This window comes from Hirundo rustica, chromosome 2, assembly GCF_015227805.2.
Source record: "Hirundo rustica isolate bHirRus1 chromosome 2, bHirRus1.pri.v3, whole genome shotgun sequence".
Lineage (NCBI taxonomy): Eukaryota > Metazoa > Chordata > Aves > Passeriformes > Hirundinidae > Hirundo > Hirundo rustica.
Genome location: NC_053451.1, coordinates 50575015 through 50599633, shown reverse-complemented (window position 1 = coordinate 50599633; position 24619 = coordinate 50575015). Strand labels below are relative to the sequence as shown.

At 34.1% G+C, this 24619-nt stretch overlaps 1 protein-coding gene across 11 annotated transcripts in view; it reads right to left on the bottom strand.

The window, feature by feature from the left end:
- The window catches only part of NBEA (neurobeachin), a 460498-nt gene that overhangs the window by 301317 nt on the left and 134562 nt on the right, over positions 1-24619 (bottom strand). For 8 of the 11 annotated variants that reach the window (XM_058419545.1, XM_058419546.1, XM_058419548.1 and 5 more), the window contains 12 exons: positions 21677-21756; positions 20863-20925; positions 20657-20754; positions 18779-18871; positions 14994-15102; positions 12905-12986; positions 12567-12690; positions 12048-12240; positions 10787-11809; positions 8745-8962; positions 7113-7266; positions 326-349 (listed from right to left, as the gene is read on the bottom strand). In XM_058419545.1, the coding sequence (XP_058275528.1) occupies positions 326-349; positions 7113-7266; positions 8745-8962; positions 10787-11809; positions 12048-12240; positions 12567-12690; positions 12905-12986; positions 14994-15102; positions 18779-18871; positions 20657-20754; positions 20863-20925; positions 21677-21756 (2261 nt within the window). The remainder of the gene's footprint in view (positions 1-325; positions 350-7112; positions 7267-8744; positions 8963-10786; positions 11810-12047; positions 12241-12566; positions 12691-12904; positions 12987-14993; positions 15103-18778; positions 18872-20656; positions 20755-20862; positions 20926-21676; positions 21757-24619) is intronic. The other 3 variants (XM_040057351.2, XM_040057355.2, XM_040057360.2) reach the window with 1 other exon arrangement.

The window sequence follows — 24619 nt, the reverse complement described above, 5'->3', positions numbered from 1 at the left end:
GCAGTACAAAGTCTCCCATACAATAAACATGTTCAGGACGTAAAGAGCTTCTCTACTGACAACTGCATTTATAACTTAAATTAGCTCACAGACCTGACTACTTTCAGTCCAGGAGCTTACAGCAAACACCATAATTGACAACGCATTAGGTTATTAAGAGAAATACAGCAGGAAAAGTTAATTACTACACCTAATGATATACTCTTATTCACATCCCACGGTATAAGACAGAAAATTAATAGGAAGAATAATAATAGTAAAAAAGCCAGAATATCAAATGATCAAAAATAAGGTATCTTTGAAAATGCAAAAAACTGAAACTTACAGCAGAAATACTAACCTTAGAACCCTGGACATGCAACAGACAAAACAGACAACAGATCACAACAATAAAAGAAAAAGAAAATTATTTAAGTTAACTAAAAATACAAGTTAAATTGAAACAAATTAGTATATTGAATTATATGTTTGTTTAATTTATATTTAAAACAGCAAAGCATGAACATTTGAAAATAAAGACTTGTCAAAGATAGCTATGCACAAGGAAAACTTTAAATCTTGTACTATTAGAGAATTCATGTAAAGACTGATTCCTCCAAAGCAATGTACATCTTTTATGTAGTACGTAAAATAATTTTATGGAGCAATGCAAAACAAAGTTTTAACTAATTATATAGCTATGAGAATTTTACAACAACCCATTCAACTAAAAGTAGTTAACCCTTTTATGAGGAAGCAAATATGTTTAAAATGCTTTGGAAAAAAAAAAAATAATTTTACAACAAGCAACCTGCCCTTCATGCATAATGCTCTTCCCTTGGATACACTACAAGACAGATCATTATAATACATCTGGGTGTGAATTCTTCAACTTAAATCAGAATCAAACTAGATATGACAATGTTTTTGTGCCACAGGAAAAAAAAAATCATGATTTACTAAGATACTCAGACTGGGTTGTCAAATTCAAATTTCATTGTTCACAATTAAATATGTGTGTTAAATTTTTATGGCTTAGTTTTAGGTAGAACCACTTTATTGTCACAGTGGGCTAGGAACTAATTCCTAAGTTTTCACTGGTTCTGTTTTAAAAATGGAAAGAAACTTCAGAGTATGTCAGTCATGATTGCTGTAATTTAGGCAGTGGAAAAACCTAATCTAACAAAAAGCTGAAACTGGTTTTGTCCTTCTTGGGGCAGACAATACCACACTCAACCAGCTTTAAATGTGTCTTCATCTTTTGGTAGTTGCATATAACTGGAGAATTAACCCGTGGCTGTTATCTCTAAATTACTAGTTGACAATTTTCATATCAGCTTTACCACTTCTGATTCCCAGAATTGTTATAGAGCACACAGGTCCTGTGGAACCACACAAGTCCTGAATATGATAATGGTAACACTATACACAGGTCATACACCTCAGCTTTTAATCTACAGACCTAATGAGGCCATCATTAAATGTTTAATGGAGTTTTGTGGACAGCTCATATAACACCAGCAGCCCTCAGATCAAAATTTGAAAGATGATATTTTGAATTCTGCAAGTAAGAAGATGAATTATAGACTTCTTAGAATAATTGGAAAAACAAGTTAATTGCAAGGGGTCTGGAAATTTGTTCTGAATTGTCACGTATATTTAAACTCCTCAAATTTCTTTTGCCTTGCTCAATGTCCTCAAGTCCTTGTCACAGCTGCTATCCTTGTAGCAAGCAGTGATTACTTCCAATTGCTAGCTTGTACTTAAAATATTTTAACTGTAAACCAAATTCTGTTAACAGAAAGCATCTTCTGGAGACCTTTTCCCTTACAGGGCCTCTTTTTCACACTTCCACAACATCTTAATTATGTCTTCTTTACCACTGCAGTTATTTTGAGAAAGTCTCAAAGACATCCCCAACAGAAAGGAGAAAATAAAAGGAAATCAGTATTTTGTATTTTATGACCTTTCCAAAATTGTTGCAGAGTTATCGAATATTCCCAATTTAATATGCTAGACATCAGAAATAAAAGTAGAAGACACTCCAGATTTTATTGTAAGCTAAAAAAACTGCTCATATTTTTTGTTAATATTTGCTTTCCTTTCAAATTGCTTCATATACACAATTGGCAACACTTTAAAGCCACCAGCATTTGTAGCTAGTCCACGTACAGACCCTGGGATAGAGATACTATAAAACTGAAATTGAATGAAACATTAAAAATTGTGGGAATAGATTATTGTGAATTACAATAAACTTTGCCTTGTGTGCCATACAAACATATAACCTTCTCTGCACTCTTGAGCTACACACAGATTTGTGAGTGGTTTGTTTACAGCAAAGATACATTTTTTTTTCTTTTTTCTTTTTTTTTAAATTTATATTTTAAGATTTTTACTCACATCATCCTAGTCTGTAATAAAAACAAACAAACAAACAAACAAAAAACCCAACAAAAAATAAAAACAAAGCAACAAAAACCAATCAAACAAATAAAAACCCTAAACCAGATGAAAAAGAAAACAAAAGGAAACCCCACAAGATAAAAGGCAGATTTCTATTACAAGAGTTCCATAGTGAGGGAATTCCTTAGTTAAGACTGCCTGTTCTACAGCAGACAAGGAATCATGCAGTAATCTTCCACCCAGCCCAGAAGAATTGCCCTTTCACTCCAAAACTGAACTATGCAAAGAAAAAAAAGTCTTTTTGAAATGGAAGTTTTTCAAGCCTTAATCATTTTAAGTAAACTGTGACAGTACTACTTCTTTTTAGCAAGGGAGGAAACACAATACAGAATCTGTTGCACAAGAGAGAGAAAACCAAGCCAAAACTGCAATTGCTCCAGCATTCTGAAAGTAATTTTGCTAAATTTATCCTTGGCTCTTTTTTTTTCAGATATACTTAATTAATTCAAGCTTCTAATATTCAACATCTGTTCTACTAACAAGAAATAGGTGAAGTGCTTTATAAAAATCAGAGGCAATGGGAGACATGCAAGAGCAACTATATAGCAGATTGTTGAGAAGAGAGTTTTGCAGCAGAATTTGGGACTGCTCAAGAATGAGCAGCCCAGAATGAACTCAAATTTGCTTGAACTCAGACTGATCCACCGAAATCAAGGCACTGTACACAGGCAGAACTGTGAGACAGTTGAAAAAGAAACTGTGTGTTTCTGTCTTTCTCCATTAGAAAACAAGCTATCTCATAAAAAGAAACTGGATTGAGCTCCAGGTTAACACTCATTCCAGCCGGACCCTACAGGGATCCGGTAGATGTCTACACCAGAGCTATCGGAATCATCTTCTTCTGTTGAGTAGATCTCCATTGGCTAGAAATCGAGGCCACATGTAACTGCTCAAAGTGAATACTGAGATTTTACCCTAATCTCTTCATGAATTCCATCCCTGTTTCAATCATCACAGAGTTAAAGGGTGGAATGACCATTATTGTCTGTTCTATAGTCTTTTGGCTTTCATGCTTCATTATTCGAAACTAAAAAGTACATTTTTTTTTTTTTAATAAGCAGGTGTAAATACATGACCTGTGCCAAAAATTAAATATACTAAGAGGTAATAAGTAAGAACTACTACCTTAAAATTACAATATGGGCCCCAAAATACCTTCAGTGGGAATACTGGAATAAATATCACCATTTATGGAAGTGAAAAAAGAAGAAATTAAGTAAAAATGAGCTCACACTTGTTGATAAATGTGAATATGTATTCTACAGGGTCTAAAAAATGTGAAGGTTTTGACACCCCAGAAAAGCTCCGCAGAACAGAGATATGGAGGATCAGAGACTAAACAAGAGGAAGAAGGTGTGTATTCAAACAGGCACACCAGGAAATATGACTCAATCCCACAAAGTCATAAAGGATATGGAGCTGAATAAAGACATGATTAACCACTCTTTTCATAGTATAAACAGTAAAGCACTGAGTGACTTTATGCATTTAAGTAGGCTTAAGAAAAACAAAGACAAGAAGTGCTTCAAAGGTTATATCATTGCTTTGTCAGGCTCAATGCCATAGTATATTATGGAAGCTAAAAGCATAAGAAGTTTCAAAAAAGATTAGATAAAGTCTAGAAGGATGAATTCCTCAGTGGTTATTAAATATGACAGCTCAAAAACCCTCTCTAGTAGTTAAAATCCTAAATGCTGAAACAGAGTGTTAGTAGAGCAATCAATATGCTTGCTCAGACTTCTGCATTTTGATGTAAGCTGCAAACAGTCATTGTTGGTGGCAGAACGCTAAAGCCCTTGGGCTGACCCAGAGAGGCAGCTTCTGTTGCCTCTGAAGAGCTTCCTTTCACAAGAGTAATGAAGTACGGCTTGAGAGGACTTCTAATACCATACCCAATTTCAATTACAGAACTACACAGACTGAGAGAATGGTTGGGGTTTGCAAGGGTTCAGGAGGTGCAACGAAATTTGAGCTCTGTAGATTGTGGATAGAAAGTTATTCATTAATGTAATTAATTACAACACATGTAATTAATTTCCACGTGGAAATCAAGAGGCACTTTTCCATGGGGAGGCTGACTGAGAACTGACACAAATTGCTCAGGGAGGTGATGGAATCTCCATCCTTAGAGATGGAAAAGCTGTCTCAAAACAGTCCTGGACAACTGGCTTCAGATGGCCCTGCTTGAGCACGGATGTTGGACCGGGTGACCTCCTGCATCCCCTTTTCAACCTCAGCCACTCTGTAATTCAGTGAGGGAGAAAGCTTACAGGTCCTTTCCCCCTTCAAGAGTTACTCTGGCAGAAGGCAGCCAGGAGCAAGCCTGCTCTAAGTATTTTTATGCAGTGGAGATGTCATATCAATCTTCCAGTTTCAAACCTCTTCTCTCTTCCATTAGCAGCTTCTGGAAGGATGAGGGTGAGACAGCCTTTTGTAACTGATTGCTTTCAGTGGCCTACTTTGCTCTTTCAAGACTGAGAAGAAATATATTCTGAACCAGCAATCCATCCACTTCTCCACAGCAGTTCAAGGATGCACAAGCATTACAAGTCTGAGAATCAGTATGAAATTTCTTTTCATTCATCATATGATGGATATTCACAAGTGGTCTGATGCCCAGCAGGGCATCTGCTCCCTTCGAAACTGCGATTCAGAACAAGACTGAGGGAGAACACCTGCTCTAAGGAGGGAGGATGGGCAGCACCCTTCATATCTGTCACAGTGATAAATAAACCCACCTTCCTTTTAATCTTTATAGATGGGCAATGAGGAACTGGAATGGAGTTGAATGGGCAGGAAGAATGCTTAGTGGTTTGGAGGTTGGTTTTGGTTTTGGTTTATTTTTGGTTTTGTTTTTTTGGGTTTGTTTGTTTGTTTGTTTTTTGTTTTGTTTTTGGTTTTAGTTTTTTGTTTTGTTTTTGTTTTTTTTCAATATGACACAGTAGGATTCATTCAGTTTGAAGCCAGAAACCAAATGCTATGTGAATTATTTTATTTCACAATTTTATTTTTTTTAAATTTTATTGACCTAGACAGATGGTAACATTAAGCATTCAAGTAATACACATAGTATTCTTCATGTAGTGGAGAAATGCATGCATAATACCCAAATTTGAAAATGTAGTCTTTTGTATCAGTGCATGAAAATCACTGCTACTGAGCAAGGCAGCATTAACACACAATATTTTAAAAAATGTATGTAAAATTATTAAAGCTGTGTCAGATAACTATACAGACACACACACACATATATTATCCAAAATAAATAGAGGAAAATGGTGAACCTTAAAATTATTATTCCATTGAATGGTTATGCAGTGTCATAAACCAGGACAAGACTTAAAACCTACAAAGAGCATTCAGTGGAACTGCAGCCTAATTAATGTTGTGCCTGTTTTATATTTTTAATGAAAGATGCCAAAAAAACCATCATTTTCAAATGATGCCTAAAATGTTTGCTTTAAAAAAATATCCCCCAATGTCCTTTACTCCAAAGAATGATAGTGCAGTCTGTGCTTCAAGATGGCTTAGTGTGGACTCACTTATATTTGTCAATATTTACAATGAAGCACTTGCAAAATCGGGATCTTCATGTTCACTTTTGCTTATAGCAAATATTTTTCCAGTTAACACATTGAAAATAGTAAAGAGACAGAATTTTATCATTAACTGCCTTTCTGAAAATCTATTTAATGTTCAGCAAATTGCCAGCCCATACATTCATACCATTCAAATAAAATCTGAAAAAAAAAAAAAAAAAAAAAAAAAAAAAAAAAAAAAAAAATTAAACTACAAGTAACAGTAAAGAAAAAGTAATCTCAATTGCTGAATGGCTAGAAAAAAAAATTTGAGCTTTTACTGCAAACCACATTTGCGGTGTCCAGCGTCTATTACCTACATTATTTTAGAGGAGTATATTTGTCCTTTCTGGGTCTCATTGTTTCCCCTGTCAAAGACCAAGACTAACCACAGATAATTTTTACAGGATGCCTAAGATGACATTTAGCAATGAAAGAAATAGTCACAGATATTAAATGCACAGCCAAGGCATCCCATTAGAATAACATAATTACTCTTGCCAATAATGCAATATTTCCAAAATATTCCTCCCTTTTTAGTGATGTTATTCTGCTTGGCTGAGCTTTAAACTGCTATGAACTTACAACTTTGAAGGAATAAATGTATCAGTTATTTTCAATAAAAGATTTAAAAATTAAAACAAAACAAAACAAAAAAAGTGTGGGGGGAAGGACCTACTGAAGGAAAAAGTAAACAGAGTAGAGAGGAGATGATTTCTGGTCTCATTTGACATGAAAACTAATAGTGGCCATGCAAAAAAGGTTTATGAATATCAATGAATAGACATCATAAAGCATGCTGATTTGTTACAGGAATCATTATCTTAATGGTCACCCCTTTAAATGACGTATCAAATAACTAGGAAATATTCTTACTAAGTACTACTCTGATAAAATCGGCATTTCAAATGCAAAATATTAGAAACACTCTGTATATCAATATGTAACAGCTTGATTATAAATTAAAATTTTTGAAGGAATTAGCAGAAAGAGGACAGGAATCCCTAAAGAAGAGTCAGTTGAAAATAGAAGTTTGCACTACTAACAACAATTTCTAATACGACCACTAGGTGGAAATATTGTACTTACAGTTGGGGATGTGGCTGCTGACAGCAGCGGTAAAATTCCTCCACAAGCAATAATAATATTGTCTACCATCTGGGAAATGAGGTGTATTGTGTTGTGTACAAAAATAATATTTTCATTGCTATTGACAAAGTCCATCACAGACTTTGTGGAGTGACTGGAAAGACAAAAGAAAAGATGAATTAAAACCAAACAATTAAAATAAATTTTAGATAAATACATTTTTTTGCAACAGTACTGTGAATATTTCTTTGATAAAAAGGAAAAATCTGGTACACAAAACTTTGCATGTAAATTGTCTAAAAAGATCAACAAGGCTAGTCTAATGAACAAATTGATTCCCATCTCTTTTTGCACAGGATTATATTCAAATACTCAGCTGAGAAAAACATCTTCTAACCTTTTATTTCCATCAACCAGTACTTCACAAGCAGTTCTGCTGAAAGCAGTGGAGCTGTTCCTGCAGTATGAGAGCAGCTATTCAATACTGAGCTCACCATACTGCACCAGTGCCATTTGAAGCACCCTTGATAACAGCTAATGATAACACCTGCTACTGTTTTAAAGGAGAAACTTGATAACATGGTCATAACTTGATTTAAAATTAACTTTGTTAACTGATAATAAACCTAGCATTAATAACAGCTCTCCAAGCCACAATGCTTGTGAGATGCGGTGAAATTTCAACAACTCCTAATTGGTGAGCAATTTTCCTATGAAACAGTCACTCTCCAAAAATAAAACCCCGTGTTAAAATATGGAGGAATGTCTGTCTATAAGTATGGTGTTTCCCCCAAAGCAACACTTGTTATCAGCCAGCAAACAAAAATTAAAGGCTTCAACTGAAAATACACAACGTGAACTTTAACCTTCAAGCATTTTCTGAACACAAAGTACAATCCCCTCCCGTATACTTGGCCAAAATCAAAACATCAAAATCATCTATTTCCAAGTGAGTATCACAGAAGAGTTCATCCAACTGGAAATTAAATGTAATATAAATTGCTTCTTTGATAAAGCTATGCTCAAGTTTTGTGAAAATGAACTATTTTGTAGTGGAAATCAGAGTAATTTCTCCCTCTGATATTATAGTTAAAGAGTACCTCTATTAACATGTACAAAAACACCAGAAAATCACATTGCTGTCATAAAATATTATATGATCATCAAGACTAACCCCAACCAGGAGCTGGCATGCAAAAGAAAATTCGGCAACAGAGTGTTTCCTTAGAAAAGTTATAGGAAAGGGGTTTTATTTATACATCTTGCAGGTAGAGAAGCTCTTTTAACTGATCAGTATGGAAAATGGCCATTAGCAGAAGTCATCCTGTCTGGAACAGGGACTATAGATTCTAATGCTAAACATAAGCTGGAAGCGCAGCTCAGTTTGTTTAGGTATTCAGGGTTTAGACAATTCCTCAAGAAAACAGAAATTACTGCCTGTGAAACAGAGCTGCTGAAAGCTGGGAAGGGGGAAAAAGAGAAGTAGATAGCAGATGATACAGAGAGGCACTGCAGCTAGCACCAACACTTTTCCTCCCCACCATCCCAATAACATCTCCTCTCCAACATGCCTAATATTTCTTTATTGATGGAAACACAAATCAGGAGTTAAAGAAGAAAACAACAACCCACCTTCTCCAAACATGTACATCTGTTTCTAGTGCAAAAAGCAAGTCTGTCAGGAGCCGCTGGTGCATGGGAGACCATTTAAACTCTGGAATACGAAACATAGTTGTGCGTGGTCCTGGACTAAACTGTCGTCTCTGCTCTTCAGTCATTGGCATTCCTCGAAATCCCAAGTCAACACGTAAATCCCGGTCTTGCTGGGTGATAGATCGACCCTGTATTGCCTACAACAACAAGAGGGTCAAAAATTATATTAATTTTATGCAGTGTGTTTTTTAATAAAATAATGTGGCCACAAACCACAGGAGATATTGATGCTCCAAGGCAGGCAGTATCCTTCAGTAAATGAGCTGCTACAAGTCAAATCAATCAGTGCTGAGGGGCTGTGGCTGTCCCCCTTTTCAGCTATTCACCAGGCTTTTACTCTCAGTTCTTCACTTGAAGCAGAAAAGACCAAATGTAGTCCATTCAAGGAGAGTGACAAGACTTTATTTATACGTAACAATTATATTTTGCACTAATAACACAATTTCCTTTGAAGATTTGACTGAAAACATGGACAAACTACATAGTGATGGCTTCAAGGAATGTGTATTTTTGGACAGCTCCTCATTTTTCAAACCCAATTTATTGATCTGTCTTTTTAGCAGGATCATTAGAGAATTATATCTAGTCTCCCAAATCCCATTTTGCCAATTTAAATACAAAAGAGAACTTTGCAAAACAATTATGTTAGCAATGCAAACATGGACATAGCACTGGAATTGAACTGAAAAGCTTCTTGCTTATTTAGTCAGATCTTGATCTCCAGCAGCCAGTATTTTGAGAGCAGAAAAGGTTTCCTTTATATAATTTGACCTCTTGGGACTAAAATTATTACAGTTGATTGCATTTCCTATGTTTTTTTTTAGAGTTATCTTTAAATGATTTGTTCCTTTTTTCCCTAGACTTAGCTAAGATTTTAATTTTTCACATGAATCTTCTGCATAGTGCTTTCAGTTTTATTTTCTGGTTTTTTTTTCCTTTTTCTATTTAGAAACATAGTAAAGAGTGAATGTGATATTCTTCAATATTTTATCTATTATTAATAAAGGTATTAACTGTTTTAGAAGTAAGTGGCAGTTCCCATCTCTGACACAAAATTTGCTTCTTTCAGTCTATTTGAATAAAAGACAGTTACTTCTTTCTGATACGGCAGGGAGATGTTTTTAGAGAATTTGAGCTTTGCAACTCCAGTCAAATACATTCTCCTTCAGGTACAACTGCAGGTAACCCTCATTGTTGCCAGCAGCGACAACAGTATCACAACCGTAACATAACAGAGGAGCTTTTATCTAACCAATAATACTGTATCTGCAGGAATGGGCTTTGATGTGCATTGCCACTGCATAAACAAGCATGAAATATGTAAGTATCCCCACTTAGGTGGCTGGTCATTAAGTAATTTTCAGTGGTCTCAAGGAGATCAAACCTAAGGAGGCAATTACCACACCTACGGCAATCAAAACTCCAACTGCCAGCTCCACTGTAAACATGCTAAAATTTCTCATTATTCAAGAAAACAATAATTCTCCATTTATATTTTATTTAATAACTACTTTTTGAAAAAAATTACAGTTAACTTTATTTTAAGAAAAAAATTAACCATGGACAGCTTCGAGTTCATAGCACACAAAGATGAGATTAGAAGATAAATTTCTGCTGGTTGTTCAGTTGATAATTCTTTTTAAGAACATTATTTTAAAAAGAGATTAATGCCCACATATTTAAACGACTAATTCATTGTAGTTTATTGTTGATTTTAGTGGGAAAAAAAAAAAACAAACCCAACAACTTCTTTAAGTAGTATATGCAATATATGTTTTCTATACAGTCATGCAAGATTTCACATTATGGCATTTTTAAAGAAAATGGGCCTGGAAGATGTACATTTTTCATATAATTAAAGCAATAAACTTCAAATATCTCTCAGATCTCATACTATTAATCTCCCCGTCAGCAATGAGCAGTTATTACATCAGACATATACATGGCTATTTGAAATTTACCTGGGTTGTGGTAGTTGTCTGGATCTTCCGTATCTCCTTCCCTGCCTCCTTACCATCATCAGATCTTTCTGTATCTGATATTATACTTCCCGCATCAACATTAGGTACAGTTTTGCTACCAGAAGACTCTGTCTCAAGAGTTGTGGCAGTCATTTCAGCATATTCTAATCCTTTAGATGATGAAGACAACTCCCTCTCAGAAATGCTATTCATTCCATCTGAAGTGGTGTGAATCTTGAACTCTTTGTCCTCTATTATACTTGAAGCACAAGTAATATCTACACTACCTGTCATATGGGCAAGCAATCCCAAATCATCATTTACACCAAGATGCATCTGTGTCTCTTGCACATTTGGAATGGCAATGTGATTACTTGAAAGTTCAGGAAGGAGTTTCTCCTCCTGACTAGGTATTTTATCAAAGAGGAATGAGGTATTGTTAGTAGAAGGCTCATCTTTCTCATCAGCCAGAGTTATTAATGGACCATTATCTTTTTCTTCATTCTTCTTAATAATACCCACACTTCCATGAACATTGTTTTGGAGCTTCTCAACAGCTGCACTATATACATTATCTAGAAGAGATTCCACTTCTACCAGCGCACCATTTTCTCCAGTTCCCAGTGTCTCTGGTGACAAATCCATATCGTCAAGTTTTACTTCAGTAGCTTCTACTTTTTCCGCTTTTATATCAACTAAAAGGTCATGAACTTCCACATGCACTCCTCCTCCTCCAGGTCTCTCAGCAGTTCCAAGCACATCATCTGACACCTTTGTAGCCATGAGCAAGTCCCTCGTATCTGTATTGACAGGGTAATCTGTCTCACTTTCTGGGCTTTGACTTTGTGAAAGATCTTCTATCTCTCGAATTTCCATTCCACCTTTTGCTCCTGTTGTCTGAGAGGAAAGACCTGAGATGGTGCTCACATTCCCCTTCTTCCCCTTTTTTATGTTTTCTTCCTCTTGCCTTTGATATTCTTCATACATTTTTGCTAGATATTCCTTGTGAGCTTCATATGTGACCTTAAGAAAAAAACAACAGATTACAGGGATGAATATATGCCAGATGAACTGGCCAAAATCTAGCAAGATTTTAAGGAACCTATTAAGTACAGTTTACAAAGTATTTGACAAGGAAAAAAAGCCACCTTGACATGAACAGCGAGAGCCACCAGATGGCACTAAATCACTTTACAGCTTATATCACTAACACCTTTGGGGGTTAACAGTATTTAAAAAACATCTATGGGCTGTTTCTTACCTTGGAATGGGCTATAGAAAGAGTATCCACCCACACTCTCCAGCCTCCCCATTCATATTTTATTGCATGGTACAAGAGAATACGGAAAATGTTGTAAACCATCTCTGTGATCTTCTGCTCTTCCGAGTTCTTAGGATTAATGTATCCCAGAGAAAACATCCAGTCCTGCCACACTGAACACTGAAGTAAACATCTAAAGTGAAATAATTAGTTCAAAATATATCCAAGCAAAGCTTCTGTATTTTAACATTACGATGGTTAAGATGGGAGGAACATCATCTCTTAACATCATCTCTTAACATCAATCCAATGTTAGGAATAAACTTTATGAAAAAAATATAGTATACTATGGAGGAAAATCCAGTATTTGTTACTGAAGTAAGAAATGTTACCAAAAATGTATTACATTTATTTTATATATTTTTAATTTATTACAGACTATAAAACCCTACAGAGAGTATGACAAACTGCTATTACCCAGAAATCAGTGAGGAGAAAATACTATTTGTATTGACATACCTTCTGTTTTCACGGCTATTACTAAAGAGTTTTATCATATCAGATAAGAACAAACGTCGAACTTCCATCAGCTCTGCACTTGGCGTGGAGTTTTTTAACAGCGTTGCCACCACCTTAAGAATCACTTTGAAAGAATAAATTAGTTATGTAAAGCATTTTACCAATGTTTAAAAAAAGAAATAGTTGTCAACAGCCATTAATATAGGAGGTAACTGAAACCCATATGTATCTAAGAAAACATGAATGAATTGTTCTCATTTTCTGAACCACCATTTCAAAAACACCCCACAGCCTCTAGGTGACACATTTATCAAACAAACATAATACATTGTCCTTACTTGGATTCTGAATTTTCACCGTCGAATCTGGCTCTGGATGCGGTTTATGAACAACTTGGGTGCATACTTGTTCTGTCAAAATCTAAACCAGAATATTAACTTCCTTTTACCATTTTAATCAAACACTACAGTATATCTTTGTTCATTTTAAAATTTGTTAAGAACATTTACCATGGCCACATGCAACGTCTTATAAAAAATTAGGTAGAATATTTTAAATCTTGAAGAACGGAATAAAGCATTTCCTCTATGCAGGGACAAGGATTTTCATGGTTGTACTGTAGCTGATGAGCTAAACTTTGAGTTAATTGCCTAAATAATGGTATTTTAAAGATATTCCGTTCATATTTCTCATATTGTTATACATTCACAGACCAAAATATCTTTCACAAGCAACATACATCAACAATTAATCTCATACATTTCATCAAAACCAAACCGGATAATTCTTAAAACTGAGTTTGGCTTCCTCCAGCTAATAAAGAGTAAGAGTCAGAGATGGCATTCCATAGGAATATTCCTGGGGCTTCACGTAATGCGGAAGACAGAGCATTCTCCTACTGCTTGAATTTTACTTGACAACCTAATTAATCTGAATTGAGGCAACACTGCAAACCTTTCACACTGGGATACCTGTCACTGGATGTGTGTAAGCAACTTTATTTTTAAGAACAAGCTAAAAAATTCATTTATATCAACGCAGAATTCTTAGTAAATACATTCAAGTAAACACATTTCAAAATAGAGTAATTTCACTAGCAATACTTATTTCAAAGAAGAACATTAGATCTCTCATTAGAAAAATAACCAAACTAATGTCAGTCATAAACACACAAAGTATCTTAGGATAGGTCTTTACATATTGATATTTAAAATATAATGCAAATATGCCCCAAATTTATGTGAGAGAATATGGAAAATATCTGCTCCTTAGCATCAGTTTCTTAGCAAATCTTCTGTAATTACAGCACTTAACCCCTTTTTTCTCCTTTCCTCTGGCTATTTTCTCAAATGTAAATGCCTCTGGATGCTGAACTCCACAAGGACTTTGATTTTTGTCAATGAGTTATGCATTTTCTGAGAATACCAATCACCGAAGCTCTCAGAAAACTGAATGCAGGAACTAGGCTCTGAGGCTCAAGTGGCCAAACTATAAAAGGTAACGTGCAATAAAAAAAACCTTGTATCTAAGTCACTGGCAAATGATTAGGTTTTTACAATCATAGGAGAATAATTTTCTACATTACTCAGACTTAGAAGCCTTAAAACCAAGCACTCTTCTAGTCTCTTTTTTCTTTTCTGGAACATACCCAGAGCATCTAGTTATTAAATCTATTTGTGACTAAAAAAATTACTAAAAATCTTTTTAGTGCATAAGATTTTCAGAAATTGCAAGAGATTGTTTTCTAAGTCATCGTTTTAGTAACTGAAGACTGGACATGAGCTTTATATGTGCAGGCACAAATACATGGGTTTCAACCAACTTGATGTTCTCAGTATTTTGCTTTTACAAAATTGCTCATCATCAAAAATGAAGCTTCTACAAGAACCTGGTAGAAGAGCTGAATGCTTTGTGGGGTCATACTTACTTGCCCCAAGCAGTATCTGCTACATAAAAGTGGCTGTGTTAGTTATTGTTTGGCATGGCTAAAAAAGAAAAAAACAGGACTCTTCAAAATTTTGTAAACTTAAGATGAGAGATGAAAAAGAAAAGAAAAGAGTCATCTCTGACTTCAGCATTTTCCATTTCAATGGAGATAAACTCTCCAAACAATGGAGAATTATGAACAGTTGGAGGTCTGCAGTATCTGTTGTGGTCTGTTTTGGGGGATTTTTTTGTGAAAAGTGATGAGCATCCTAAGTAACAAGATCTCTTCCATCAGAAGTGGAAAGTTTTATAGAGCCTATGTAAAAATTATGACATTGTTAATAAAAATGGCAAAATACATTGTGAATCAAGAAGTACTTTCTGAAAATTTCTAAGTATTTTCTCAAAGCTCTTGAGAATCAGGATATTATAGAGCAGACATTTTTTTCACTCATACTTGTTACAGCACATACAACAATCTTTATGTTTAACAATCTATACCTCATAAAGTGTGTTATATGTTGTAACCGTCACTGTATTTGTGTGCAGCATCAACCTTTCTCCAAGAAGTGTGAAAAGACTGTGAGTATGCATGATTTCAACCTTTCTCCTGTAAGCGAAAACAAAAACATTAGTCACACAATGAGCATTTTAAGTAAATGCAAGATAAAACCCAAAAGCAAAATGTTTTGATGATGTACTAAAAAGCTTCAAAGCTTATTTTATGTATATTTAAGATATTTCTGACAATGAATGCAAATGTACAAATATCCAAAAGTTTTCAGAAAACAATGTTGCATTCAGGATGGGCTTTTATATAAAATAAATCACACCATTCTCAAAGTCAATTCTTATCTTACTCAGGGTAAGAAAGTTCAAGATGTGCACAAGCTGGTTAAAATGTTATCACTGAAGAACACACCTTTTGTCACATCATAAGAACTCAGGACACTCCAGCTCCATATTTCCCAGCACTAATCACAGAATTGATAAGGTTGGAAGCAACCACAGTGGGTGATCTGGGCCAGCCTCCCTCAGATTGCTCAAGAAATCTGTATGTGTTAATACTAATATATATATGGATTTTTCAGTAACACCTTTCTTCTTTATATACCATTCTCTCATGAAGCCAAAATAATTCAATCCTGGAATAACACATGTTGCAATTAAAAAGAAATAAAATCCTGAAAAGTTTAGATCCTACATGATTGAAGTGTATTTCACATCTGGGATCCAAAACTACTCAAATCTTTAAAAAGTGGAGAAGGAAGCAGCTCACATCAATGAATCACCCATGTCCTTATACCCCACCCTTTTAAAATGGGGTGTAACATCATAGATAGAGTACTTCTCATACTTTGCATCATTAAATTTACCTTCTACTATAATGGATATAAAATAAAAATAATTTTTCAAAATAAATAATAATCTATATTAAAGCAGCAGGAAAATTCTAAATAGGATACAGTAATGTTTCTAAAAGTTCTATGTATTCAAAAAATAAAAAACCGTTTTCATTATCAGTGAAAATAACACATAAATTATATAGGTTCATTCTAGAACTTCTGAAATTAATAGATTATTTTATAATTTTCAAAGTAAGTACCACAAAAGAGAGTGGCAACAACTTACAGCTGTGTGTACTTTTCTATGCACAGAAGGGAGTTCATAAGTTAATTACGAGAAAGCCTACAGGTATTTGAAGCAGAAATCCATTAGGAGGTTTAAATGTGTGAGTAAAACCCAAAAGTAAACAACAAACTATTATTTCAAGTGGTGGCATAGAAAGAATCAAACACAGCAGAGAAGGAAAAAAACCAGGATTTTGTCAACTACTAATTTTAGACAAAGTAGTCTATCATCACAGATCACAAAGAAAAATCAGTTAAGTTATTGAGGTTCTCATCTAACGCGTTACTGGTAATTTCTGAGAATCAGTTACTTCTACTCCATAGCTTAAGCTGTGATGCATATATAAATAGGAACTACAGCAACAGTAATAGGTTTAGTACCTACACATTCGTTAGTGATACTATATTGGTTTAGATTTCATAAATCATGTAACATCTCTTTATGCGATTCTGCTGCAGTGTATTACAACGCAAGGCCTGTTTCCTGTACTGTGAAACAGGAATATAAGTACCTAATAATTTTTGTGGTTGACTTTCATTTTATAAAGTCATGTGTATGCACACATATGTATGTGAACAAAAAGGCACAAGCTGTAAAACATGAAATGGAAAGGCGTCTTTACTTGCTAAAATCTACATAAAATATGCACATTTGCAGATGTTCAGAGGTCTAAAAATTAAAAAAGCTTTGAAAGTTATATAGAGTATTCAAGGGGATTCAATCCCTCCAATTACACAAAAAATAAAGTTAATTTTTCCTACGTACATATGTTCACTCAACAATAGAAACTATACTGATATATCCATAATTCCAAATAGATGTTAAATTAAAATTCCAGCTTCTGAAAAAATCTATTTTATTTTTTTGTAACTACAGAATCTTAGAATATGCTGAGTTAAGAGGGACCCACAAGCATCACTGAGTCCAACTCCTGTCCCTGCACAGCACCATCCCCAAGAGTCACACCATCCACCCAAGAGCACTGTCCAAACACTTCTTGAACTCTGCCAGGCTCGGTGCTGTGACAGCTTCCCTGGGGAGCCTGTTCCAGTGCCCAACCAGCCTCTGGGTGAAGAACCTTTGTCTAATATCCAACCTAAACCTCCCTGACATAAATTCAGGGATAAATAAAATCATTCCCTCGGGTCCTGTCACCGGTCACCACAGAGAAGAGATCAGTGCCTGCCCCTCCTCTTCCCCTCACGAGGAAGTTGTAACTGTGATGATTTTTCCTCCAGGCTGAACAGACCAAGTGACCTCAGCCACTTCAAGGCTTCCCTTCAAGGGCCTTAACCATCCTTGTTGCCTTCCTTTGGACACTCTCCAACAGTTTAAGGTTGTTCTTACATTGTGGCACCCAAAACTACACACAGGACTAGAGGCGAGGCCACCCCAGTGCAGAGCAGAGTGGGACAATACCCTACCTTGCCTGGCTGGTGATGCTGTGCCTGATGCACCCAGGACACAGGTTGCTACTTAATTTTCTGGATAAGTGATAAATATTTTAATAAACGTATTTATTTGGATACAACCAGCCTTCTGACAAGTCTTCACCTGGTATATCATACTTAATCCAACTTCTATCAGTGTGAATGACTTTACTAAGTAATGTTTGAAAAGTCCTTGGAGATTCTTGAGTGGACTATCAATTTGCTTTATTAATTCTCAGAACAGTATTCAACTTGCTGGATCCCAAAGGAAAAATCCCATTTAGAAGCATATTCTCAGCTAACTGTCTCTCAATTACACAGTCATACTTTATTGATCTTACTGAGAAAAGCATTTCTAGCAATACCACACTCTAGCTGGACTCCTACCTCCTTTCCTTTCAAACAAGGCTTACATGAAGAAGCCTTTCGTGAAGAATGTGGTTAATTTTTATAATACACACCCTCCTACTAAAATGCCATTTTGGGCTAACCCCAGCAGGGATCTTACCATGTGTAAGAGGGGAAAAATTAGCAATGGCAGGCTACGCAGCACTGCATGATTGTTAGTGCTTTCTTGACACTATAATATGGAAGATCAGACTAAATAAATCCATTTTTTAACATTGGATCTTTTTAAATAGGAATATATGTTGCTGCCACGTTTTCTACATGAGTATTTCTTGCACAGAGATATATCCTTACCACCTTTTTTAAACACCGCTTGCTTGATGTATCTACTTTTCTTTCTGAAACATTCCCATGTCAATAAAATATTCTACTTCATTTTTCCCATTCTTCTACAACTATTTTTAGAAGTGCTGCCCTGAAAATTTTATTGCAATGACACTGATAATTCCAGAAGCAAATTTTAGATCACACTCATATGTTTCTTGTTAACTTTAGCTGAACATGAAATATATAGTTATTAGATGTATTTCTGGAAAATGTTTTTCCCTTGTTTTAAGACTTCTGTTTCAACATACTGTATGTCTGAAAGACAACTAATGTATTGTTTCAAACATCATAGTAATAGTAAGTTAACTGGAAAAGAAATAATTTTATCTGATTTATAAAGCTAACAGTGGACAGATTATTAATCAGAAAAACTAATAATTTGAAGTAATTTCTAAAGACTGACAAAGAATATACAGTAGTCATGATAAAAAGACAAGAAGAACTGTGAACTTAAATACACCACTACAAAAATTTTAAAATGACACTTACTTATGACCCAAATGTTTAAGAAAATATCCAAGGACCTTCAAAGCTTGAACCCATATACTTTCACTTTTCGAAGCCAATAACTTATAAATTACTCTAAAACAGAAAAAAAAAATTCAAGCTCAAACATCACATATATAGATTAAATTACTAAACATCACACATATAGCTTGCATTCCACTGAGAAAGGTTGTTTATTAAGAAATAAATAAATAAAAACAACAATTTACACAAAATAGGATATACTGAAAGAATCAAGTGCAGTGTAAGAGTTTGATTATGAATTCTTAAGGTGGACAACATGGTGTAGTTTGGATCAGTTCAATGTTTTATAACAGAAAATAACATCCTATATTTCTGTCTTGGAACAACCAAATAAAAGCCTGAGCAGTTGTAGCTTAGGACAAGAGAAGCAGACTGGAACACATAAGGTCATATCATGGAGTGCTTGGATACTAGTGAAAATCTTCTTTCATTACACCCTCTGTTTTTAAATCCTGGATACAAAAAAAAAAAAAAAAAAAAAAAAAAAAAAAAAAAAAAAAAAAAAAGTGCCTAGTCTATTTATTAAATATTTAATTAATATGATAGGTTTATGCACAAATTATGCAGTCTTTCAGAAAGGAAATCATCCTTGATCTGAAGTCACCAAGAGACAGAAAACATTACCCTTACCCTGCACTGTTCTGCAACAAATTTTTTAATTCATATTTTAGTTTCCCATTAGAATTAGCTTGGCTTCAGATTTTAACCATTCTTTCTAGTCTTTCTCCACTAAAGACTGCATTTTCAGACAACATCTTCCTCTTTTAAAATGACTTCTGCTATTACCAAATGACATCTGGGGATTTTGTCCTCTGACATCTTAGGCAAATAAACCCCTAATTTTATGTATGGCTTTGGGGGTGCTTTGTTTTGTTTTTTAAACACTTAAAAGTTGTCATTCTGTGCATTCTCCTCACTTCCACAACACAGACTTTCAAACATGGAGACTGCACCACCAAACACTTTTAATATCAGTACCAAAAATGTTACATAACAATGTCTCCAGTCTTCCAGATCAGACTTGTCCTTCTTCAAAAAATTACAGGAATAGAATTCTGGTTGAATACAAACTATAGACAGAAAGCAAAGTCCTAACCATGAGCTTTCCCTTCAATGAGCATTGTCATTCCAACAGTTTTAAGTACATGTCTTTGTACAAAGATCTTAGCATTTAGGTAAAATGGAGCTTGAATCTATCAAGTAGTAGATACTGTATGTTTTTTTCCCTTTTGCAAGCCCCTTGCAATTTCAAAAGTATTTTCAGAACAGTACAAAATAAAATTTCATATTAAATATTAAATTATTAACATGAAAATTATTAGTCCCTGAAAAAATTATATTATCAAATTAGGCATAATACCCCCCTCCCCAAATAACACTTCTTTGGGAATTATCAATTGTTAATTTTACAGCCAAACAGATAAACACATCAACTCCACTTTTTTCAGACAGAATCTCAGAGGCTAGGGCATGATTTCTTGTTTTCCTCTTCTTCTCCCCAGAGAAAGTTAAACATACAAAGAAAGAATATTTAAAATTATTCTGAGATAGATACATGGCTATTTGATGCATCTTAATTACACATTCAATTTGAGATTGAGAAGCAAGTAAAGCAGTGCAGTTACTTTGAAATATCATAATGATAATCTTAAATGGAAATTCTTTTTTTTTCCTGCAACATATTAAAATCACTCATTTTGTCAAAAAATAAAACCTAAGTAACTGAATTTGAAGTTAAAAGATCAGCAAGTGTGATATTTATATGAAAAGGAAGCAAACTGGAGAGTGATGATACTGGAACTACTTTTAAGGTATTTTCTCACTTCACTGTCTTACCGTATCCCATTTCTCTGGTCAAAGGCAGGAATCATGGATGCTGGATGTTCGGACATTAGTGCCACTAGCAGCTGCAGCACATCATGAATATTTTCATCCTGTATGACAAGCACCAATGTTATTCTAAAAACTAACCTCAACAACAAGCTTCCCACAGAGCTGATACAATTAGTTACAATAAAAGGTAGGTAATTACAGAAACGTACCTCATGCATTGTTAATAAGTAATTTAATATGCTCTGCAGTTCATCTTCTTTCACTCCTCGATCCTAAGGAAAAAAAAAAAAAAAAAAAAAAAAAAAAAAAAAAAAAAAAAAAAAAAGACCATTATTCAGAGAAAATATAATCCTCAGGTTTGGATAAGCAAACCTTGGACCTAGTCAAATCATCCTACAGCTTTTTTATTTGAACCTAAAAGACTAAATTCTCTCTATCATTCTACTGTTTTTCTTTATCACCTTGACAGGTCAGAACAGTATGAGGTCATATCATTTTAGAGTGGGCCCTCAGATACTATGAACTATTACTGTTACTCCTCCAGTTTGTGAGACAGAACAGAAAATACTGGTTTTCAGTATAGTCTCAAATGGCAGATTATGTCTCTAAGAGTAGCATTCAGCTGTAACAGAAAGAGTCCTATACCATTTCTACCAGTGGTAGAAGCAGCAAAAAGTATAAAGCAATTATACTTTTTGACAATTGCAATTATCTTTTTAATTTTACTGCTTTATTAATTTTTTTAAAATATGACAATTATTTTAAATAAAAACACATTTCATATATTACATATAAATATAGTAAACATTTAATAAAGTATACATGGCAGAGTTTGGTAAGGTTAATAAAAAATTTTGTATGGATTTACTCCCTCTCTGTTGATTAGAATGATGTGCATGAACATTAAATTAACCAGAAAAAGGCACAATACTGGACAGATATTACCAATTTTCTACTATGAAAGATACCGTTACAAGTGTATAACAGATGTCAATGTTTTCACTCTGGAATAGACCATTTTACCTTCAATATAAGCTGTTTCAAGAACAGAAGCATAAACGCCCTTAATGATATGATTTCTTTCTGGGAGGGCCGAGGACCATCTGGAAGAAACAAAATATAGCATTTTTAAATGTAAACTAATTCCTTTAATCACTGCTGCTTCTTAAGGAAATCTCAGTTCCTATAACAGATTTAGTACTCTACCCTTATATAAAAGTTCATATTTGTAAATGATATCATTTATTAACCTTTCAGAATCACATTTTTCAACACAATATATTTAAGTGATGTTCCATTTGGACAAAAAGAAATCCGTATTATATTTTACTTAGTTTTTTAAAAGAAGCAGGAAGATGAAAGATAAGGTGATAGTAATAGATAGACAGAAATATGTGATAAACAACTTGGAATGAGTAAACCACTATGTTAAATACCATCTGAATGAAAAACAACAGAGAAAGTATTTATAAAATACTAGTGGTAACCATTACCTGTAGCAGAAACTAAAGCCATTTAACCAAAGAGAAACTAATATCTAAAGAAAATATTCAATTTAAATCAGGAAAAAAATGTACTCCATAATACTTTAAACAACTGTGCTTCGTGAAGTATATTACGAAAACAGAAATATCTAAAAGAGCCAGAGCTCAAACAACTATAATATTCTGAAACTGTTTCTACAGTATTTTCCATTATCCTTTTTCATAAATATTGAAGTTGAACTGGAAATTCTTTTAAGTTCTTACTTTTCAGACAATGCATGGCATAGACAATCTTAAACTTTGTACAGTAAAAATAAATGCAGCTTAAATTATTTTTCCATCAGCTATTTCAACTTACACTGATAAACATAGATCAAAGTTTAGAAACAGCCTGTCTCATTATTATTTCCAATCCAGACAAATACGACTTTTTAATAAAGATTTTCTAGTTGTCTTTGGTGACACTTTTTGAAGTGAAACCACTGCTTTACACAAAGTAATTCAAGTTTGCAACAAGGGAATGTATATTTGTTTCACTAGGAGGAATGAAAGGAATGGCTAATACAACTCAAGTTTTCTTCTTAGTTCCGGAGTGGAAAGAGGAGAACTGTGTACTCTTCAGAAAAAAGCAAGCAAATCTCAAGCTCTCCACCCACTGTTTATAAGAACACTAAGGGTATTGTAGTAAAAAAGTCTATCAGATAGGCTTTCAAGACATAAGACTATTTATAGTAATTAATTATAATGGCACCATGAAACATCTGTTTTCCACTGTAAAAACAGAAGTCAGTTGGATTTTCTTTTTTTTTGTACTAGATGCCATTAAATATTACATGAATTTTTAGCAATGGCATGCCTGTTATCAACAAGCTATTTTTATCTAATAAATATATAACTATTATATTTTTATATAATTTAGCTGTTTTCCCCCTAATTTAAATGTGGATTTAATTTCCCTACCTGCATCACAGAAGTTTTTTCTTTGTACACCCTCTTCCCTCCTACACCTTATTGAGATTCAATATCAGACAATATCTGAAAACCAGGACTAAAAAAAAAAAAATTGACATTTTGACTTTTCTGAAAGACTGTAATTATGGAAACAGACTACAGACAATGGGGAGGTTTGCAAAGCATTTTTATAACAGAAATTTTAAGGACATGTCAAAAAGAAGATATCTCAGTTTAACTGGGAACCTCTTCAGAGACACATGAGTTTTACACTACTTCTTCATGTACCCACTCATTTCCCTGGAGATGTCTGACAACCTTGAAAAGGGTTCTTCAACATGCAAAGGATACCAAAGGAGTTGTTGTTTGCAGGCTACATGCCAAGCAGGTACAGTGTAATTTTCCCTTCAGTCCTCTAGTACTATTTATTCCTAGCACTTTAGTTGGGTCATGAAGCTTCATTGCTCTAGAATCAGAAAAAGGGGACATCTGCTACCCAAAATACTTCATTAGTTTCAAAAATTAAAAGAGGATTGGCAAGGAAAAATATGACAGGCTGGAGAAACCGGAGGCTATGTAGCCACCAGATAGCTACAAAGAATGGAAGAAAGGACTGCAGTAATATGATGTAATGATCATCTGACTGAGAATGAAAATAATTAAATAGGAGGTTCTAAAGTTACCTAAAGCAGATTTTCCACTATAATTTCTTATATCATCACAGGTTTTTACTGAATTACTAATGAAATTACTTCATTCTTAGTTGAATTTTTTTTAAAAAAAATGTATTATAGACCAAACAGTAGTGTAATTTATCCTATAATAAAAAAATGATATATTATCCACATGCATATCAGGGCAAAAAAAGACAAGTAGATCTTGTTTTTCAACTTGAACATTGCAAAATAGGGGGGGTTTTTATTTGTGGTTTTACTGTCTTTTAATCTTTGTGCCCATCACTATATATAGACAATTCAGAGTCACCATCACTTGGACACTGATAGTCAGCACTGCTAAAACCCATCTTAAATTAGATCAGCTTTGAAGATAATCCTTTCAAGATCTGGTACAGCAACCATAAATCTCTAATACAAAATAGTAACATTCTTTTTAATTGGCAAAGAGAAAGGATGCCTCCCTTATCCCACACGAAGATGAGTCATTAAAGCATTTCCTGCTTTTAGATTTATGTGTGTATTTTTCACACAGCCCATCATTTGCATCAGATTTTTTAAAATATACACTCATAATAAGAGTTAGCCAGCTTTATCCAGACAAAAATAAATGAAAAAAAAAAAAAAATTATCCAATTCATCCCTGCAGCATAGAGAAATTATAGGGGCATAAACCATAAGTAAACAAGAAGAAATAAGTACACATATTCAGAGTTAAGTATATACAGTACTGCTGTGAAAAAAACCCAAAACAAAACAGAAAACAAACAAATTAAAAAACAACAAACAAACAAACAAAAACCTGATTGGGAACTTTGAATAACAAAAATAATGGTTTATATTTCTGTCTTTGGAAA